This window comes from Lolium perenne, chromosome 7 (genome assembly GCF_019359855.2).
Source record: "Lolium perenne isolate Kyuss_39 chromosome 7, Kyuss_2.0, whole genome shotgun sequence".
Lineage (NCBI taxonomy): Eukaryota > Viridiplantae > Streptophyta > Magnoliopsida > Poales > Poaceae > Lolium > Lolium perenne.
In genome coordinates this window covers 3,040,379-3,062,004 of record NC_067250.2, presented here as the reverse complement: position 1 = coordinate 3,062,004, position 21,626 = coordinate 3,040,379, and the positions used below count along the sequence as shown (strand labels likewise).

At 42.9% G+C, this 21,626-nt stretch overlaps 1 protein-coding gene and 1 pseudogene across 1 annotated transcript in view; one reads left to right on the top strand and one right to left on the bottom strand.

The window, feature by feature from the left end:
- Positions 1-3,870: 3,870 nt before the first annotated feature.
- LOC139833139 (probable polygalacturonase) lies at positions 3,871-7,685 on the bottom strand (annotated as a pseudogene).
- A 3,595-nt stretch (positions 7,686-11,280) lies between these two features.
- Positions 11,281-21,626, top strand: part of LOC139833138 (UDP-glycosyltransferase 91D2-like) — a 32,936-nt gene continuing 22,590 nt past the window's right edge. The window contains exon 1 of the mRNA XM_071823311.1: positions 11,281-11,300. Within this exon, the coding sequence (XP_071679412.1) occupies positions 11,281-11,300 (20 nt within the window). The remainder of the gene's footprint in view (positions 11,301-21,626) is intronic.

The following is a 21,626-nucleotide window of genomic DNA, read 5'->3' as shown; positions in this document are numbered from 1 at the left end:
AACGTTCAAAAGCACAATTTATTCTGGAAGGAGATTCAAATATGAGATATTATCATGAGATTACCAGTGCATAGGAAAAAATGTATTCAATATCTAGTACAGGAAGAAGGGATAATTGAAAGCCATAATAAACTCAAATCCTATATTACTAACTATTAAAAGGGTCCATTTGATCCACCGGAGGAGAGTTCCTTCTCCCTAGATGAATCTCAAATAGCCGACATACCCCAAGTGTCTAAGGAGGAGAATGCTATTTTAATAGCCCCTTATTCAGAGGAGGAAGTTAAAAAGCCCCAGGTCCAGATGGTTTCCCCGCTGAATTTTATCAGATTTTTTGGGACACTATCAAAGCGGATATCCTAAAAATGTTCAGCGTTTTACACGTTGGACAATTGGAATTATTCCGTGTAAACTTTGGTGAGGTTATCTTGTTACCTAAGGTTAAGGAGGCATAAAGGATTCAGCAATATCGGCCTATCTACCTCTTAAACGTAAGTTTCAAGATATTTACGAAAGTGGCCACCATTAGACTGAATACAGTGGTGAAACATGTGGTAAAGCCGTCGTACTGCATTCATGGAAGGACGTAATATCCTAGATGTGTTCCTACATGAGGCGGTACATGAAATGCATACCAAAAAGTTGAATGGGGTAATTTTAAAGCTACATTTTGAGAAGGCTTATAATAAGGTCAAATGGTCTTTCATTCATCAGACACAGGATGAAAGGTTTTTCACCTGAGTGGCGAACTTTGATCAATGATTTTGTGTATGGGGGAAGCGTTGCGATACGTGTTAATGATGACACCTTTTTCCAGACATGAAAATGTTTGCGCCAAGGCGACCCTCTATCACCACTTTTATTCAACATCGTGGTTGATACGCTCGCTATTTTGATTGAACAAGCTAAATCTGATGGCCAAATTAAAGGGGTGATCCCACATCTGGTTGATGGGGGTTTATCAATCCTTCGATACGTTGATGATACAATCTTATTTATGGAACATGACATCGTTAAAGCTCGAAATCTAAAGCTAATACTGGCAGCTTTAGAGCATTTATCAGGACTGAAAATCAACTTTCATAAAAGTGAATTGTTCTGTTTCAGCGAAGCCCAAGACTCAGTTGCCGAATACACGGAACTGTTTGGTTGTGGGCAAGGTTAGTTTCCTATCAACTATTTGGAAATCCCGATTCACTATCAGAGATTAACATTTGCTGAGTGGAAATTAGTGGAGGAAAGACTTCAGAAGCTACTTAGTAGTTGGAAAGGTAAAGTGCTATTCCAGGGAGGAAGACTGGTACTCATTAATTCAGTGCTCACCAACATGGTGATATGATATCCTTCTTCGTTTTTCCAAAAGGTATTTTACACAAGCTCAACTATTATAGATCGAGATTCTTTTGCAAGGGGATAGTGAAAAAAAGAAGTATCAACTGGTTAAATGGTTTGTTGTATGCCGACCCAAAGATATGGGGGGGCTTGGGATTCATGACCTTGAGGTCAAAATTCAGCCTTATTAGGTAAGTGGCTTTACAAGTTTCTAACCGAAGATGGTATATGGCGGACCCTAGTTAAAAGAAAGTACATTGGCGAGAAAGTGTTATCCCAAATCCGTTGGAAACCGGGAGACTTGCATTTCTGGGCCGGTTTAATGGCTACGAAGAAATTTTTCTTCAGATTTGGTACTTTCAACATCAAGGATGGATCGTAGATACAGTTCTAGGAGGATTCCTGGTTAAGGAATAGACCTCTCTCTGAACAATATTCGGTGTTATATAGCATTGTTCGTTGCAAAAGTGATACCATTGCTTTAGTAATGGCAACCTCACCTCCGCTTGACGTTTAGGCGAGATTTACATGGCCCGAGACTTCTTGCATGGTATGCTTTACTACTTCGTTTGCAATCCATTCAGTTGTCCGAAGGGCCGATGAATTTTGTTGGAACTTACAATCTAATGAAAAATTCACAGTGAGTTCACTATACAATGCAATCATCCAACTGGATATACCAGTTGATAGAAACAAGAAAATCTGGAAGATGGAAATTCCGCTAAAAATTAAGATTTTTTGCTGGTATTTGCGTCGAGGGTAATTCTAACCAAAGATAATCTTGTGAAATGCAATTGTCTTGGGAGTACTAAGTGTGTTTTATGTCATCACAATGAGACGATTAAACACTTGTTCTTTCAGTGTCGCTTTGCGGATCTATATGGTCATGGTAGCTTTTGATCTGTATCCCCCAACTAGTGTAGCCAATATCTTCAGTAATTGGCTTCATGGTATTGATCACAGATTTAGAACGCTTATTAGGGTGAGAGTGCTTGCTGTTATAGGGTCGCTATGGCTATGCAGAAATGACAAAGTTTTTAATGATAAGAATTGCTCTCTTGCAGGTTATCTACAGATATACCACTACTCACGGTTCGTGGTCTGCACTGCAAAAGCCGGAGAACCGCAACCTCTTTACGGACGTCTGTACACGGTTGGAGGATACGGCGAGGGATACATTTTTTAACATAGGTGGCAGCATAATCTAAGGATTGGGCCACCTCTTCCATCCTAAGGGTCTCTACATTTTCTCATGTTTGATATGTAATTCGCCTATTTATTTTTCTCTTTTGAGACCTGTGCTTTTGAGACCTGTTTGCGACGTTTGAATGACTATGTGTGTCTTAGCTATACAGAGGTTGACTGTAATAGCTTATCAAAAGTAATAAAGCTCCCATTATAAAAAAAAATACACACCAAAGGTTGTCACTTGTGAGCTAAGCTGGAAGCTTGCTATTGTTATTGTTCTTGTATTTCGTCTGAACATTGTCTCAGTTTAGTACATGGATTTGGCAACCAGCAAGGCAGCAATGCATAAGAAGCCGCAGAACTGAGGTAGCTAAGCTAGTTGGTCCCTGGTACTGCAGCAGCAGCGGGTGCACGAGGGGGCGGAGCTCCCCTTTGGGCAAGGTATGGCACTTGCCCTACCTTGATTTTCAGCAAAAATTCGAATATATATGCATATGTGGATATACCATCAATTTTGTACATATTTTTAAGGGAAAACCAAAGAAAAAGATGTGTTGTACCAGCAGGAGGAGAACAATCAAGCAGTAATTAAGCAACCAAATTGGGCTTATGCTAGCTGTGCCGCGCGTGGTGGACGGAAACCAACCGTCCGTGTCCTGCGCTTCGATAGTGAGAAGGACCAGCGATCGTGATTCGTGACCCATGAGTCAGTTGTTTCGTCTGTTCGTCTTCGACGGTCGACGCGAGTCACGCCAGACGCCCAGAAGCGACTTCTGCTCAGGAGATCATTTCACTGCACCGCCGGCTGCTTTCTCCCGACGAGATTCCTCCGACTCCCCCGCCCCCGGCCAGGCCGTCCGGCTGCGCGCCCCTAGTCCTGCAAATCACGCAGGTCTAGCATCTAGGTTTTCCGGAGAATGCAGAGCTGTTTTCGATTTTGTACTCGAGACTTGAGAAGAATTAAGATGGACATGAAGGGGAAGAACACTGCAGCTAGAGCAGAGGTACAATTGTAGAAGTTTTTTTCAAATTGCTGAAGTTTATAACTTTAAATTTATGAATTGTAAGGTCGGTAACATTGACAAACTACTAATGCATTTCATGTTTCCAATTGCATATTTGAAGAGATATTTTATGCCACTTGCTAGTGCCAGCCAATCTAAACCAAACACCTGCGAAGACCTGTAAATTTTTGAATTGTGAGCTCACTAACATGGACAAATCTGTGAATTGCTTACCATTATATAAACTATTAATGTTTTGAAACAGTTTATTCTTTTCGGCAATTTTTAACATTTAAAATTTTGCCCGACCACAATTTTTTTTCGTCCTCCGCCACTGCTCGGGTGTAAGAGCACCGCTGCACTGTGACCTCGTCGACGGCGAGCGTGTCAGTCGGGAACGGGCAGGCGCCGCCGTGCGCGCCCTGCAGCGGCGCGCAGGGCGCCGGCGTGACGTCCGCCGACAAGCCCTCGACGTCGGCGCAGTTCCACGACACCTTCCTGGCCTTGGTCATCTCGGCGGTGACGTTGGCCATGCAGATCCCCCTGAAGGGCGCGCCCTGGATGCCCTCCATCCTCGCCGCCTCCTTCCACACCCCGGTCGCCACCATGTCGCGCCCTGCCCGTCGATGGTGCCGGTGTTGCTGGTGATCACCACGTCCGTGATGTTCGAGCCGCCGATGAGGCTCGTGTACCGCCCGCCGGCGTGGTCCCTTCCCCTGCCGTAGGAAGGCAGAGGATCGATGACCGGCCACTCGGTGATGTCCTGTTGCAAGAACACGTCGACTGAATTATTTTAGCTTGCGTTCTTCAGCATCACAATTCAGAAACTGAAAAAATCCAAGAAATGAACAGGGGATAAACTAATGGTGGTGAATCGCACGGACCTGGGAAGCGAGGATGACGGTGTCGGCGTGGAGGAAGAGCGTGAAGTGGCTGGTGAGGTTGAAGGGTGCCGTCGACCACTTGCCCGCGGGCACGTACAGCATGCTGCCGCCGCCGCCTTCGCGGGAGTACTGCGACAGGTGCGCCACCGCCTTCTGGAACGCCGCGGTGTTGGACGTGGTGCCGTCGCCCACGCCGCGAAGTCCGTCAGCGACGTCGTGTGCTCCCGGCACGTCGGGCGCCAGGTACGTGCTCTGCTCCCCGGTGGGGCCCGCTTCCGGAGGGACGTGGCGGCGCTCTGCCGCCGTCCCCGACGACGCAGCGACGACGAGGAGGACGCATAGAATCTGTGGCAAAGAAAACAAATAACCATCCGGAGATCCATTGTGAGTGCGCTGCTTCGCTAGTAAAATGTTCCAGAGAAAGCTCTGAAATTTTGTGACTGCTGAAACAAGAACATAATGCCCCAAAAAAATGTGAAAGATTCAAGATTCTGAAACAAAAAAATAATATGCCCCGCAGAATCTTGAAGCTTGATCCGAGCGAACGAGAAACACAAAGGGGTGAATAATCAAGCTTCAAGATTCTGAAACGAGGTGGTGGACTATTACAAAACAACCAAGGCTCCATCGAACCGATTGAAACTGTCTTCACAGCCTTGAATCGAAGGGAACTACTATAGAGACTTGAATAAGCAACAAGGCATAACACTAATGAGGGTCCCTAGCATTTAGATAACCTTAAGCACACTAGTTTTTCCTCATGGGAGAAATGGGAGGCTAAAGGGAATAGGAATGTAGGAAATCTATGCCAATAATAAATCTTGAAGGTTGTGAACTAGAAACAAATTATCAGTCTCTTCAACCGATCGTGCCCAGGGGCGGGCCCACTTCAATTCAAAGGTATTCAGTTGAATACCCAAATATTTTGAAAAATATACCAATATATCAATGTTCTAAGGAATGTATAGAAAGTAAAACTGCTGTACTATGTTTACTAGTTGAATGCCCGTGTGTTGCTACGCCCCTGTTTCTATACGATTAATTTTTTAAATTATTACAATGAATTCAGATATGTCTCATTTGTGAACATATGATGTACATAAATATATTCGCGTAAACAGAAAAGATATGCACACAATATAACACAAATTGAATATGTTTACAACCTTTACATTTTGATTTAGATGGTTGCATCTCAACGTGACAAAACTCGCTTTCTTAAAACAAACCGAACTTGCCACTCGATCGAGTTGGTGCTTTGGTGCACGATGAGTCGGTGACACACTAACATGGGTGATTTAATTATTGTTTTCAGCACTACCATTATACCATATAAAACCAACTACGTAATTCTTAATTTTTGCGAATAAAAAGGGTTTGCAATTCTCTTACGATTTGCTCTTTTTAAAGCTTTGCTTTGTAAATCCTAGAGACACCAATTGGTCCCTACAGATATAGCTTTTCTTCTTACCTTCGTATCTTCCGGAATCTTTTTGATAAAGGTATCTTACTTTACAAACCACGATAAAGTAACTATATGTTGTTTAGAGAGCGGCCATCAGCCAGTTCGATGGGTGAGCTTACTGTCATGGATAAACTTGCATCCAATGAACAAAAGAATAGCAACTTTTTCTGGCGGGAAGGGAGTACACTAGTAGAAAAAGGGGTCTTTCGTCCAACCCTTTAGTACCGGTTTCCTTACGAACCGGTACTAAAGGGTGCATTAGTACCGGTTGCACTGCACAGACCTTTAATACCGGTTCGTGACAGGAACCGGTACTAAAGGTACCCTTTAGTACCGGTTCGTGTCACGAACCGGTACTAAAGGTTTTTCCTGCTCCCCACGCACCTCCACCCCCCCCCCCCCCCCGTGGATCGCCTTTTTTTGCTTTGTAAAATACAAATGAAAATGATAGTAAATTCAAAAAAATAAAATGTTTTCAGATTCTTGTATGTTATGCAACCTAGTATTGGGGAAAATTAACAAATTTGAATTTTCACTTTTTTTGCAAAAAAGTTTTGGAAAATGGTAAAACCGCAAGAACTTTTGCGTACGACGTCGAAAAAAAACGTATAATATATCAAAATCATCGTGGGAAAAAGTTACATCCGAATTCACCAGGGTTTACCCGGTTAGCCAAATTTTAGATTCTCAAAATTCCAAATCAAAATATGAAAGCAGGAAGATTTTAGGTTTTTTCCAAAACTTTAGAATTTTATATATTTTTTATTTTTTAAAAATTAAAATTAATAATTATAAGATTTTTTGATTCCCAGAATAACTTTTACTTTTATCAAATTATAAGATTTTCAAATTTTCAGGTTTAAAGTTTGGCAAAAAAATATTAAAAGTTTAAAAAATATATAAAAATAATACAAATTAAAAAGTTAATTTTATTTATTTATTCAACATTATTATTACATCATTACTTTTGTTTATTAAAGAAATTATTTGCAATACAAATAATAAAGAAGTGTCACATTGACCAACATGTTAATAGGATTGATATGATACTACTATCAACAACATGCGCGCGAAGCACTTGGAAGTGGGACGGAAAGGAACCCGGAAGTTAAGCGTGCTAGTGTTGGAGTAGTGTGAGGATGGGTGACCGACCGGGAAGTTTGACCAAGGGTAAGTAATTGACTAGAGATTAAGTGTAGTTAGAGACTAACGGAAATATTAGAAATTATGAAAAATGGGAGTGAAAAAAAATGGATAAAAAAATTTAAACGAAATAGCCTTTTTGTGAAAAAAAATAAAAAAAAAGATCTCCAGCCCCGCGGGCACCTTTAGTACCGGTTCGTAAGGAACCGGTACTAAAGGATGGAGGCCTTTAGTGCCGGATCTTTAGTACCGGTTCCAAAACCGGTACTAAAGGCCCTTTCAAACCGGTACAAAAGGGGGGTTTCTCTACTAGTGGTATCTAAATCACTGTCAGGCAGCTGAGTATACATTGCCCGTTACAATAAATTTAAAAAGAAAATCAGGTGATGAACCCTTTAGGTTTCGCTAGCTCTACTGTAAGCAAACTTCACAAATTAATTTGTGAACTTGCTTATTACACACTCTTCAAATTTAGAAGCAAAAGAAAAATCTCAGAAGATGTTTTAAGCTGGGTGATCTCATCCTACACATACCAGTTCCTTCAGAGGTTCTTGTCACCATTCTAGATAGTCTTGAGGCATTGTTAGACTCCGCGATGGCAATGGTAGGGTCAAACAACTTGGAGTTTAAGACCGGCAGCAGATGTTCGAGCTTCGGCCTCATTGCCATCGTAGCAGCTAGGTATTGTTTCAGCTGCAGATATGAGAGCTTCACATATATGGTTTCAGATGACGATAAAGGGCACGACCCTTCCAATTTTAGAATCGATAGCCTCATACACATTGGCTTGATCCAAGGTGGCTTTGGTCTTGTCCAGTCTTCATGTCAACTGGTAGCAAGAAATGACAGGTTGGGGAGCTTATAAGCAGCCTGGATGCCTAGAGTGCAGCACACAACCTTCCCCTTACCTCTGTTAACTCTCGCTTGTTTATAATTCCCTGCCTGCAAGGAAGAAATATAACCTTTGGAGAAAAATCACCGAGCCACCGATTGTGTCTTCACCTTTATACTAAAGCACAATTTGGAATAGTTGATTACGTGAAACAGTCAGCTCAAACAATAACAATTGTTGGGTGTCTATGGCAGGCCTCACTTTGGCATGTATTTCTTTTCGAAATGAAACCTTGGCTTGTATAGACATCCAGTTCTCGCACCTCCTTCCCCCTACTGCAATACCAAAAGAAACGCCCATCATTCTCACCGGTGAACGGAATTAAGCACGTCAATACTGCAAAACAAGCGGAACGCCCATCATTCTCACCAATGAACACAATTAAGAACGTGGATCTGAAAGGAGAGGTTAGGGCATTCTTGAGGACAATCCAGCGTTTCTTGGTGTGGGGGTTCATCGTGGGGCGGTCTAGGATGGGGAGACGCCAGTGACGACCTAGAAGAGAGATGACGTGGTCATGTAGATAAGCTGGTCCTGGCCTCAAAGGTGAGGCAGTGGGCTTCACCTGAGACAACGGGCTTCATGGGTTGGTGGCAGCGAGCTAGCGACCTTCAATGGAGGTGGCCATGGTATAGTGAGACATGTGGCGGTAGTGCCGCGTCGGAGGAGAGTGCGTGGGCACGGTGCACCTCAATGGAAACTCTGAGGCGGCGAGTGTGGGAAAAAATCCACCATGATTCTCAACACTATCTTTGATTTTTTTGTATCTATGATTTCCATGCGTCTATGATTTTTTCATTGATCCTTGCAATAGTTATCCGGACATTAATTTCTCGCTCCTGAAAGGAGGGGAGATTTTATAATTTGCCACATATTATTTAGGACTTCTATAATTTGCCACACATTACTTGCCTCTTTATAATTTGCCACACATCACATTGTTTTCTTTATGATTTGCCTTGTTTCTTCTTTTACAGATCTATTTTTTTAACTCCTAAGTACGTTATGAAATACAGTATACTCGTGCCTCTTGGAAGATGATACCAGGTGTCCAGGTCAATCGGTGAAACAGGGGGGCATAGGTATCGGGAGAGAGGAGCTGCGGCCGGAGCGCCTTCGCCGCCAGCCGGACCACCACGCACGAAGCAGGAACACAGCAGTCGCCGCCCTGAGGAAAGGCATATAGGAAGTTACTAACGTGCATGCTCCTCCTTTTCATAATGAGAAAGAGTTTACATGAAATAGTCAAAGTTGAAAAGATGAGAATGGCGGTGGAGCTGAGAGGCTTGTTGACGCTGCTACATATTTGGTCATAATGTTCTACCGACAATACTCATACCGTACTGGGTCACTACTCACAAGTCACAACCTTAGACACAAATGACGTGGTGTAAGAATTATATGTCAACTTGAAGCAGCACAAATTGGCAGTCATCACATCATGCAGAATCTCATCAGACGTACATCAGGACAGAAGAACAATGACAGTGGTGGCAAGTCATATTTTTTCAAATTACCTTGTTTGATGGACTGATTTCCATCTTTTCTTTAAATTACCTAAACTATTGTTTCCTTGGTTTGGTGGATGCTACAAATTCCTCTTGACTTCCCTTATAGTGGGGATCTATTTGGTACGGATCTGATTGGTATTTGCTTGATTGGCGTTATTTACTTGATTGGTGCCTGCTACAAGTAAAGGATGTGATTGTTTCATTGTTTGTGGTGATCTGATTGGTACATAATACTACTTTGGCGCGCCTGCTGATCTGTTTGATGGGCATTTGTGAGGTGATGAGCGGCTAGGATCTTCCGAATGTTTGATGTCAAAGTGTACACCATCCCCAACTTCAATATAATAGTAAAGATAATGTTGAGATAGGTCAAATGGTTTGGAAGGAACCGTTTTGTTCACTGTAACATCCCAAATTTTAAAACAAAGAAGAAAATGAATTTCCCTTATTTCAAATTTTGGAGCCAACAAAAACTTTAATTGAATTACTTGATATGCATAGTACTCATGCATGTATGTGGTGGTCTTTGCCATGATTGTTTGTTTGAAGTGTTGAACCTATTTCTAAACCCTAAACCCTACCCCTTCTCAAAATAAAAAAGGAACAAAGAAAAGAAATTAAAATAAAAGGAAAGTCTTATGTGGCAAATGGCCATATTTGCAAATATGGGTCTATGCCCTATTTACTTTACCAAAATGGTTTGAAACCATTACTAAACCCAACTTAACACTCAATCAACCCAACACAATGACTTTTGGTCAAAGAAAAAAAATGAAATTCATATATGAGCCTATGGCACATTTGCAAATCTTAACCTAGGCCATGTTTAACTTGTGTTGATAGTTGGAGAACATCAATAAGCTCAAAATAATAACATTTGAATCAAAGAAATGCAAAACAAATCAAAAGAAAAATCAAAACCAAGTCACATATGATAATGGTCATTTCTGAAATTAATAGCCTGATGCCTACTTTGAGCCCCTGTATTAAGCAATTTTTAAACTAAACTTTCTCAACTCTTTGCTCCTCATCCAAGAGCACATCAAGGTGATCACATGTGGTGTTGACCATCCATACAAATTCTTTTTCAATTGCTTGTTATAAGACTGCAAAGTAGCAACTTTGAAACACAAACAAGATCATACCAAATTTGATTTTCACCAAACCACCTCCACTTTGCAAACCAACACCATCACTAGGTGCCAAATATTATTTGAATCACACCCAAGAAAAAGTTTGGCAAAATTCAAAATAAAAGTTCTTGTGGCCATTGTGTCGAGCACCTTGTGTGCACAAATCTGCCAACTCCATACACTGTAATATCCAGAGGTTTTTAGACTAAACCATCCATGCCTAGGTCATCCTCAGCTCTCTCTTGCATCCCCTGCACCAAGCCAAGTCATTGCAACAATGATCACATGAGATAAGCAACAAGGACAAGCCCATGTCACTCACATTCCACTCACCATGATCACCCCTCTCTCCCCTCACCTCTGGCTCACCTCACCTTGTCCACTAGACGTGCCTCACTCCACTGCATCTGCCTGTACTCGCCCTGGTCGAAGAGGAGACGTGCACCGTCCGGACCAGACCGTGCCCATGTCACCCAGAGCGTGCCAGGATCGGCACGGCCACGCTCACGGGCACGGCAGAGCGCGGCATAGCCCCGTCGCCTCAGACCCCCTCTCGCCCTCTCCTCTCTCCCACGCACTCACCCACGACCCAGCTCCCTCTTAGACACCTCCATTTCCCCGCACGTGCCCTGTAGCCGTCGTCGTCATCGCCGATCGCCGCCACTGTCCGCCGGACACGATCACGCGCCCACACGCTCCCGTCCACCCCCTACTGCGCCAGGACCACCATGACGAACGCGGTGACACTGTGAGCAGCTCCCTTCCCTCGCCCATGCTCCTCCCCCTCTGTAAAATCGTCGACGCCACCGCCATTCCCGTGCCGCTCTGCTCCTCGTCGACCCTATAAATAGAGCCACTCCTAGCCTCTTCCAAGCACTCCATCCTCCTCTCCTCTCTCCAGTGAAGCTTCTAGAGCCCTCGCACTTCCCAATTAGCTACCACGCTGCCCCAATTCCACCACCGGAGGCCGCCGGAGACGCTGAAGACCGAGCTGAAGTTCCCGAGCCTCACTGGAGCCGCCGTGACCCTCCTTCGACTCGCCGGAGCTTCCTCTGCCGTTTGCCCGCCTCGCCGACCCCTTTGGACCCCGGTAAGGGCCCTCCCTGGACCCTCATGGCTGCCGGCTAGGGTTTGTGCTCGTCGGAGCTCGTCTCCGACGAGGACGACACCACAACCGTCTGATCTCCTTTTGATCCAACGGCTTATATCACGTACCCCTTCGGTAGTTGTAAAGGGGCACTGACGAGTGGACCCCGCCGTCAAGTGATGACCCACAAGTATAGGGGATCGCAGCAGTCTTCGAGGGTAGTATAACCCAAATTTATTGATTCGACACAAGGGGAGGTAAAGAATACTTATAAGCCTTAACAACTGAGTTGTCAATTCAGCTGCACCTGGAAAAACACTAGTAACAGGGGTGATGTGAAAGTAGCAGTGATATGAGAGCAGTAGTAACAGTAACACAGCAGCAGTAATAGCAATATGAGAGCAATGGCACCAGAAGATAGTTGATACTACTTCCAATGACATATAGAACAAGTATATTATGATGAGAGATGGACCGGGGTTCCCAGCGATCTACACTAGTGGTAACTCTCCAATAAGTGACAACTGTTGGGTGAACAAATTACAGTTGGGCAATTGATAGGAATCAAAGCATTAAGATAGAACATCAAGCTTATTAATCATGTAGGCATGTTTTCCATATATAGTCGTACGTGCTCGCAATGAGAAACTTGCACAACATCTTTTGTCCTACCAGCCGGTGGCAGCCGGGCCTCAAGGGAAACTACTGGATATTAAGGTACTCCTTTTAATAGAGTACCGGAGCAAAGCATTAACACACCGTGAAAACATGTGATCCTCACATCACTACCATCCCCTCCGGTTGTCCCGATTTCTGTCACTTCGGGGCCATTGGTTCCGGACAGTGACATGTGCATACAACTTGTAGATACAACCTAAGCAATAAGTATAGAGCTCAAATCTAAGATCATGCCACTCGGGCCCTAGTGACAAGCATTAAGAATAACAAGATTGCAGCAACAATAACTTCACAAACTTTATAGATAGACTAATCATAATGTATCATCCATCGGATCCCAACAAACACAACACCGATTACATCAGATGAATCTCAATCATGTAAGGCAGCTCATGAGACCATTGTATTGAAGTACATGGGGGAGAGTATACCGACATAGCTACTGCTAGAACCCGTAGTCCATGGGGGAACTACTCACGGAGCATGGCGGAGGCGGTGGCATTGATGGAGATGGCTTCCGGGGGCACTTCCCCGTCCCGGCAGGGTGCCGGGACAGAGACTTCTGTCCCCCGAATTGGAGTTTCGCGATGGCGGCGGCGCCACAGTAACTTTTCTGGAGTTTCGTCAATTGGTACTGCGTTTTTAGGTCGAAAGGGATTTTATAGGCGAAGAGGCGGCGCAGGGGGGCACCTGGGGGCGCCACACCCTAGGCCGGCGCGGCCAGGGTCTGGCCCGCGCCGCCATGTGGTGTGGTGGCCCCTGGCCCCTCTCCGACTCTTCTTCGGTGTTCTGGATGCTTCCGGGAAAAATAGGAGGTTTGGCGTTGATTTCGTCCAATTCCGAGAATATTGCCCGAACAGCCTTTCGGGAACCAAAAACAGCAGAAAACAGGAACTGGCACTGTGGCATCTCGTTAATAGGTTAGTTCCGGAAAATGCATGAAATCATCATAAAGTGCAAGCAAAACATGTAAGTATTGTCATAAAACAAGCATGGAACGACAGAAATTATGGATACGTCGGGGACGTATCAGCATCCCCAAGCTTAGTTCCTGCTCGTCCCGAGCAGGTAAACGATAAAAAGAATAATTTCTGTAGTGACATGCTACTTACATAACCTTGATCATACTATTACAAAGCATATGAAATGAATGAAGTGACTCAAGGCAATGATCTATAGTTGCTAACAAGTAGATAACATATAGCAAAACTTTTCATGGAGAGTACTTTCAAGACAAGCATCAAAAGATTGCACAAGAGTTAACTCATAAAGCAATAAATTCAAAGTAAAGGCATCGAAGCAACACAAAGGAAGATATAAGTTTCAGCGATTGCTTTCAACTTTCAACATGCATATCTCATGGATAATTGTCAACACAAAGTAATATGATGAATGCAAATATGCAAGTATGTAAGAATCAATGCACAGTTAACACAAGTGTTTGCTTCTAAGATGGAAGGAAGTAGGTAAACTGACTCAACATAAAAGTAAAAGAATGGTCCTCATAGAGGAAAAGCATCGATTGCTATATTTGTGCTAGAGCTTTGATTTTGAAAACATAAAGAGAGCATAAAAAGTAAAGTTTTGAGAGGTGTTTGTTGTTGTCAACGAATGGTAGTGGGCACTCTAACCCCCTTGCCAGACAAACATTCAAAGAGCGGCTCCCATTTTATTTTTATTTTTGGGTGGCACTCCTTCCAACCTTTCTTTCACAAACCATGGCTAACAGAATCCTCGGGTGCTCGCCAACAATCTCATACCATGAAGGAGTGCCTTTTTATTTTAGTTTTATTATGATGACACTCCTCCCAACCTTTGCTTACACAAGCCATGGCTAACCGAATCCTTCGGGTGCCGTCCAACAATCTCATACCATGGAGGAGTGTCTATTTAGTTTAATTAATTTGGGACTGGGAATCCCATTGCCAGCTCTTTTTGCAAAATTATTGGATAAGCGGATGAAGCCACTAGTCCATTGGTGAAAGTTGCCCAACAAGATTGAAAGATAAACACCACATACTTCCTCATGAGCTATAAAACATTAACACAAATTGAGAAGCATTTTGAATTGTTTAAAGGTAGCACTCAAGCAATTTACTTTGGAATGGCAGGAAATACCACATAGTAGGTAGGTATGGTGGACACAATTGGCATAGTGGTTGGCTCAAGGATTTTGGATGCATGAGAAGTATTCCCTCTCGATACAAGGCTTAGGCTAGCAAGGTTGTTTGAAGCAAACACAAGTATGAACCGGTACAGCAAAACTTACATAAGAACATATCGCAAGCATTATAATACTCTACACTGTCTTCCTTGTTGCTCAAACACTTTTACCAGAAAATATCTAGACCTTAAGAGAGATCAATTATGCAAACCAATTTCAACAAGCTTTACGGTAGTTCTCCACTAATAAGTTTAAACCACATGCAAAAACTTAATCATGATCTACTTGAGAGCTCAAAACAATTGCCAAGTGTCAAATTATCCAAGACATATGAGGCATTTTCTTTTCCCAACCAAATAATAATAAGTGCTATAGCTTCCAACTTTTATCATTGAACATTAAAAGTAAAACGAAGAAAAGTGTTCATATGAAAAAGCGGAGCGTGTCTCTCTCCCAAACAAGGATTGCTAGGATCCGAATTTATTCAAACACAAACAAAAATAAAAGCACACATACACTCCAAGTAAAGCACATATGATGTGACCGAATAAAAATATAGTTTCAGGGGAGGAACCTGATAAGTTGATGAAGAAGGGGATGCCTTGGGCATCCCCAAGCTTAGACGCTTGAGTCTTCTTAAAATATGCGGGGATGAACCACGGGGGCATCCCCAAGCTTAGACTTTTCACTCTTCTTGATCATATATCATCCTCCTCTCTTGACCCTTGAAAACTTCCTTCACAACAAACTTCTCATAAACTTCATTAGAGGGATTAGTACTCAAAAAATTGAATCCACCTTGGTCCTGTAGTGGCACATTGCAAGAACTCAATAAAACATTAGCTACAGCTCTCTACGTCTAGAAAAGCCCGCTTAAAGTCCACAAGAGACAATGCAAAAAACAGAGACAGAATCTGCCAAAACAGAACAGCCAGTAAAGACGAATTTTAAATAAATACTTCCGTTGCTCAAATCAGAAAACTCAAAACTAATGAAAGTTGCGTACATATCTGAGGAACACGCACGTAAATTGGAATAATTTTCTGAGTTTCCTACAGAGAATTAGACCCAGATTCGTGACAGATAGAAATCTGTTTCTGCGCAGAAATCCAAATCTAGTATCAACCTTCGATTAGAGGCTTCACTTGGCACAACAAAACACAAAACTAAGATAAGGAGAGGTTGCTACAGTAGTAAATAACTTCCAAGACACAAATATAAAATAAAGTACTGTAGCAAAATAACACATGGGTTATCTCCCAAGAAGTTGCTTTCTTTATAGCCGTTAAGATGGGCTCAGCAGTTTTAATGATGCACTCGCAAGAAATAGTATTTGAAGCAAAAGAGAGCATCAAAAAGCAAATTCAAAACACATTTAAGTCGAACATGCTTCCTATGAAAAGAAATCTTGTACACAAATAAATTCATGAAGAACAAAGTGACAAGCATAAGAAGATAAAACAGGTGTAGCTTCAAAATTTTAAGCACATAGAGAGGTGTTTTAGTACCATGCAAATTTCTACAACCATATTTTCCTCTCTCATAATAATTCTCAGTAGCTTCATGAATAAACTCAACAATATAACTATCACATGCAGCATACTTTCCATGATTTCCAAACACATAATTTTTATCAAGTTCAAGAATAGTGGAATTAAAACTTTCAAACTTACTTTTATTAATAATATAACAAGGTAGATGATCAATCTCAAGAGATATGGGACACATAGATAAAATTAAATCCTCTCCAATCCCATTTTCATTAGTAGTACAATTAATATTATCAAGTAACATAGGACCATCATCTAGAGCTTTATCATAAACATTTGCCAAGCAAAATTCTTTAGTACCATGCATTTCGACATCAGGCACAAACAAAGCATTATCATAAGATTTATCAAAGTAGCATGGATTATCATATATAACAGTAGCATAATTATTCTCACAAGTTTTACTCATAGGTAATATTTCAAGAGAATCCACAAGAACATAACATTCAACCTCTTTCGGTAAGCATGGAGGACAATCAAATAGTGTAAGAGATGAAGAGTTACTCTCATTAGAAGGTTGGCATGGGTAGCTAATCCATTCTTCCTCCTTTTGTTCGTCACTCTCCTCTCCTTTTTCATCCAATGAGCTTTCAGGTTCATCAATTTCCTCCTCTTTTTCATCCAATGAGCTTTCAGGTTCATCAATTTCTTCTTCCACCGGTTCCTGCAAATTGTGAGTGCATTCTTGTGCATTAATGTGTCTCTCTTTATAATCAAGGATATAAGGATTCCTTCTGTAGCATTCTATGCAAGAATTAAGGATAGTAGAGACATAATCTTTAAGGTCCTTACAAATAGCACAAGTTTCATAATTCTCAACCATGAAGGATTCTATCTCGGAGGCTCCCATAAATAAGACAAATTGTTCTACCTCTTCGAACCCATAATGAATATAGCAATTCCGATTATAGCTCTTAATAAAATATTCCTCACTAAAGCCACATTGAAATTTAAGATGTTTAGTATCCTGTCGAGAGCAACAGTTTATATCATGGCGTCTAAGCAAGATTCTAGCAATTGTATTCAATTTTTCTATCATAGCACTCATTACTTTACCAGTTCTTGATTCTCTATAACAATTATAACATTCCATAAGCTCCAAGTAGGTTGTTGGTTCTCCCATGACAGCAGTTTTTAATTTTTTGGTTTTTCAAATTTTTATGGATTTTTGGGTATATGAGACAAATAAAACAAGACAAAAATAAACTAAGCAAAAGTAAACTACGCAAAATAATACTAGACAGAAATAAACTAAGCACAAATAAACTAGGCAAAAGTAAACTAAGCAAAGCAAAATAAAACAAATTAAAAATAGAGAGAGAGGTAGAGTGTACTCCCCAGGTGAACTTATGAGTAGAGCTATGCCTCCCCGGCAACGGCGCCAGAAAACAGTCTTGATGACCCACAAGTATAGGGGATCGCAGCAGTCTTCGAGGGTAGTATAACCCAAATTTATTGATTCGACACAAGGGGAGGTAAAGAATACTTATAAGCCTTAACAACTGAGTTGTCAATTCAGCTGCACCTGGAAAAACACTAGTAACAGGGGTGATGTGAAAGTAGCAGTGATATGAGAGCAGTAGTAACAGTAACACAGCAGCAGTAATAGCAATATGAGAGCAATGGCACCAGAAGATAGTTGATACTACTTCCAATGACATATAGAACAAGTATATTATGATGAGAGATGGACCGGGGTTCCCAGCGATCTACACTAGTGGTAACTCTCCAATAAGTGACAAGTGTTGGGTGAACAAATTACAGTTGGGCAATTGATAGGAATCAAAGCATTAAGATAGAACATCAAGCTTATTAATCATGTAGGCATGTTTTCCATATATAGTCGTACGTGCTCGCAATGAGAAACTTGCACAACATCTTTTGTCCTACCAGCCGGTGGCAGCCGGACCAAGGGAAACTATACTGGATATTAAGGTACTCCTTTTAATAGAGTACCGGAGCAAAGCATTAACACACCGTGAAAACATGTGATCCTCACATCACTACCATCCCCTCCGGTTGTCCCGATTTCTGTCACTTCGGGGCCATTGGTTCCGGACAGTGACATGTGCATACAACTTGTAGATACAACCTAAGCAATAAGTATAGAGCTCAAATCTAAGATCATGCCACTCGGGCCCTAGTGACAAGCATTAAGAATAACAAGATTGCAGCAACAATAACTTCACAAACTTTATAGATAGACTAATCATAATGTATCATCCATCGGATCCCAACAAACACAACACCGATTACATCAGATGAATCTCAATCATGTAAGGCAGCTCATGAGACCATTGTATTGAAGTACATGGGGGAGAGTATACCGACATAGCTACTGCTAGAACCCGTAGTCCATGGGGGAACTACTCACGGAGCATGGCGGAGGCGGTGGCGTTGATGGAGATGGCTTCCGGGGGCACTTCCCCGTCCCGGCAGGGTGCCGGGACAGAGACTTCTGTCCCCCGAATTGGAGTTTCGCGATGGCGGCGGCGCCACAGTAACTTTTCTGGAGTTTCGTCAATTGGTACTGCGTTTTTAGGTCGAAAGGGATTTTATAGGCGAAGAGGCGGCGCAGGGGGGCACCTGGGGACGCCACACCCTAGGCCGGCGCGGCCAGGGTCTGGCCCGCGCCGCCATGTGGTGTGGTGGCCCCCTGGCCCCTCTTCGACTCTTCTTCGGTGTTCTGGATGCTTCCGGGAAAAATAGGAGGTTTGGCGTTGATTTCGTCCAATTCCGAGAATATTGCCCGAACAGCCTTTCTGGAACCAAAAACAGCAGAAAACAGGAACTGGCACTGTGGCATCTCGTTAATAGGTTAGTTCCGGAAAATGCATGAAATCATCATAAAGTGCAAGCAAAACATGTAAGTATTGTCATAAAACAAGCATGGAACGACAGAAATTATGGATACGTCGGGGACGTATCATCAAGCCACTCGCGTCCCGCGTGGCAGCCCCTCTGGCCCGGCCCGTTTTTCCTCTCCTGACCCGTTTAGCTTTCCCGCCAAGCCCACGTATTTGAATTCAAATTAATTCATTTAGTCTAAATTCAATACTGATGTCATGTTCAAAATTAAATAGAAAAATAACCACTGAGCCAAAATTGATGAATTAAATATTTCTGGAAAGCTTATGAAAAGATCTAGCCAACCCCACTGGTCTCAACCCTTGATTCATGATAGATCACTTGCAATAAAAATAACAAGGCAGTACCTTTTCAAAATTCTATATTTATTAAAAATCAACCATAAATTATTTTGTGTTGATTCCAACTCTCAAAAATCACATTTCATATTGTCTATTTGAATATGTAAAAATATGACATGGTTGTTTCATATGATCATGGGCTAGAGTAAATAATGGTATGTGGCTATTTCTCGTCCATTTAAAATACTACTTCCTCCATATAGGTTTAACAGGTGTGCACGAAGTTTAAGATAAAGTTTAAACATTAATTTTGTCAACAAAATATAAATTATATATTGTTATCCCTAGAATTTAGCCAAAGCAGGAGGTGGGCCGTGATTGAGATGGGCTTGGAAGATATGCGCATGAAGTGTCTCTAAATCGGCCTTGTACGAGAGTTTGGGCTAGATTGCCCGTGTATCTGTATATTATGGTAGATTAGAATTAAGAGATAGAGTTTAGCTCGTACACGGTTAGGTTTATTCCCGAATTAGAAAGTCCCCGGACTATAAATATGTATCTAGGGTTATTGAGAAAGGAGGACGAACACGTTCACAACAAACACAATCTAGGCGCATCGCCACCCCTTGTTTCGAGGGTTTCTTCCGGGTAAGCATCATGCTGCCTAGATCGCATCTTGCGATCTAGGCGATAGGTTTATTCGTTATCCGGTGTTGCTAAATGCGAAGCCTTGTTGATGGCGAGTAACACTACTTATCGTAGATGTTTTGGGGCTTGCATCGTTGTTCTTCTGATATGCTTGCTTAGCTATGCTGCCCCTCGATGTCTAGCCGCCCTTACACCTATCTTAGGTGTAAGGGCGGCATCTTGCTTCGTCTTTATTTAGTAGATTTGATCTGTTATAGTTGCTCCTTGTTCTTCAAGGATTAGTTTGATATCCGTATGGTTAGGCCTTGCAAACGGGTTGAACGATCCGGTAGTGCGTTAGGTATGGTTTGCCGATCCTAGAAGGGATGTTCCGGGAATCGACTCCATGTTGGTTTTTAGGCCTCTTTTAGGGTTAGTTTTCCATCATCTTTCGTATCTGCTAGGCTCAACTACGCGTAGGATGCTCCGGTTATACGGTGAATACCCTAAACTGTCGTAGGTCGATTTAGCTTAATATTGATGAAGCAGAATACCCATGTTATTGCAAGATCTAATATGAACCATGGGTCAATCGGCTCTTTGAGCCGATGAGCAGGGTAACCTGAGAGCCGATCGAGACTCATTTAATGTTTACGTGTCTACCATTCAGGAAACTAATCGAAGCGATCAAACACCTTCCTGACCAGGTATAGGTCAGGTGGTACGCCCTTGCGACCGTCAGGACGTGTGCCAGAGCACTGCGGGCCGTCGCCCGAGGGACCAGGGCCCACCAGCAGTCTTGGGAGCCTCCTGGCTCTTCGAGTTGCTCGTCGCTGCTCGCCGGTGGGTTTTGGCAGGCAACACATTCTGGCACGCCCGGTGGGACAATCTGCAGCAACCACGTCAACATCTGCAGCTGAGATGTCGGACGAACCAGTCAAGTACGAAGATCTGCCTGAAGAGCACAAGAAGAAGTATGATGAGCTTAAGGCTCTCTTCGAAGCCGATCTCATCGGCTCTTTCGAAAAAACCCGTTCACATGGCATGTTCAAAGGATTCACACCCGAAGGCGTGCTCGATGGAGTAGATCTGTCTCTTCCTTCGGAGGAGCGCACCAGAGCCCTGCGCCAGGAAACCAATTATATGGTGGCTCATTCTCTACATCGTCATTCTGAGAGCCTGGTGAACGCTTTCGAGCGTGTTGCGCTTCGTGTGGTTCAGGAAATCATGAAGCATCGGTATTCTCCGTCAGGACCTGCCCTAGGAACTCACCAGGGAGAGGCACCGTTCCACACCAGACCGCAACTACCATTCGCGCTTGCAGCTCCAGAGCCACAGGGTTCACCCGCATACGTCGTCTACAAGGTTGGAGGTGATCCTGGCGATTACCAATTCCTGTATGAGCCGCCTAAAGAGATCCCACATGGGTACGTGTGCACATACGTGTCGGACTGCAATAACTGGGCGCGCACGAACCAGATTACAGCAGGAGGGATTGCTGGAGCAGGAGGGAGTTCTGGAGCAGACGCCGATAAACAGGCGTGGCTAGCTAAATATGCCACCGGAACGAGTCATGAAAGCTCAACCCCTGCAGCTCATACCGTGGATCAAATTAGTACAATCTTGAGAGATCAGTTCGGTATCCTGCCAAAGAGGAGAACAATCGGCTATTCCAAGCCGTATCCCAACGAATATGACCTGATTCCGATGCCGCCCAAATATCGGCTCCCTGAATTCACAAAGTTCAGTGGATCAGAAGGGTCCATCTCAATCGAGCATGTGAGCCGATACTTGGCACAGCTGGGCATGATTTGATGCT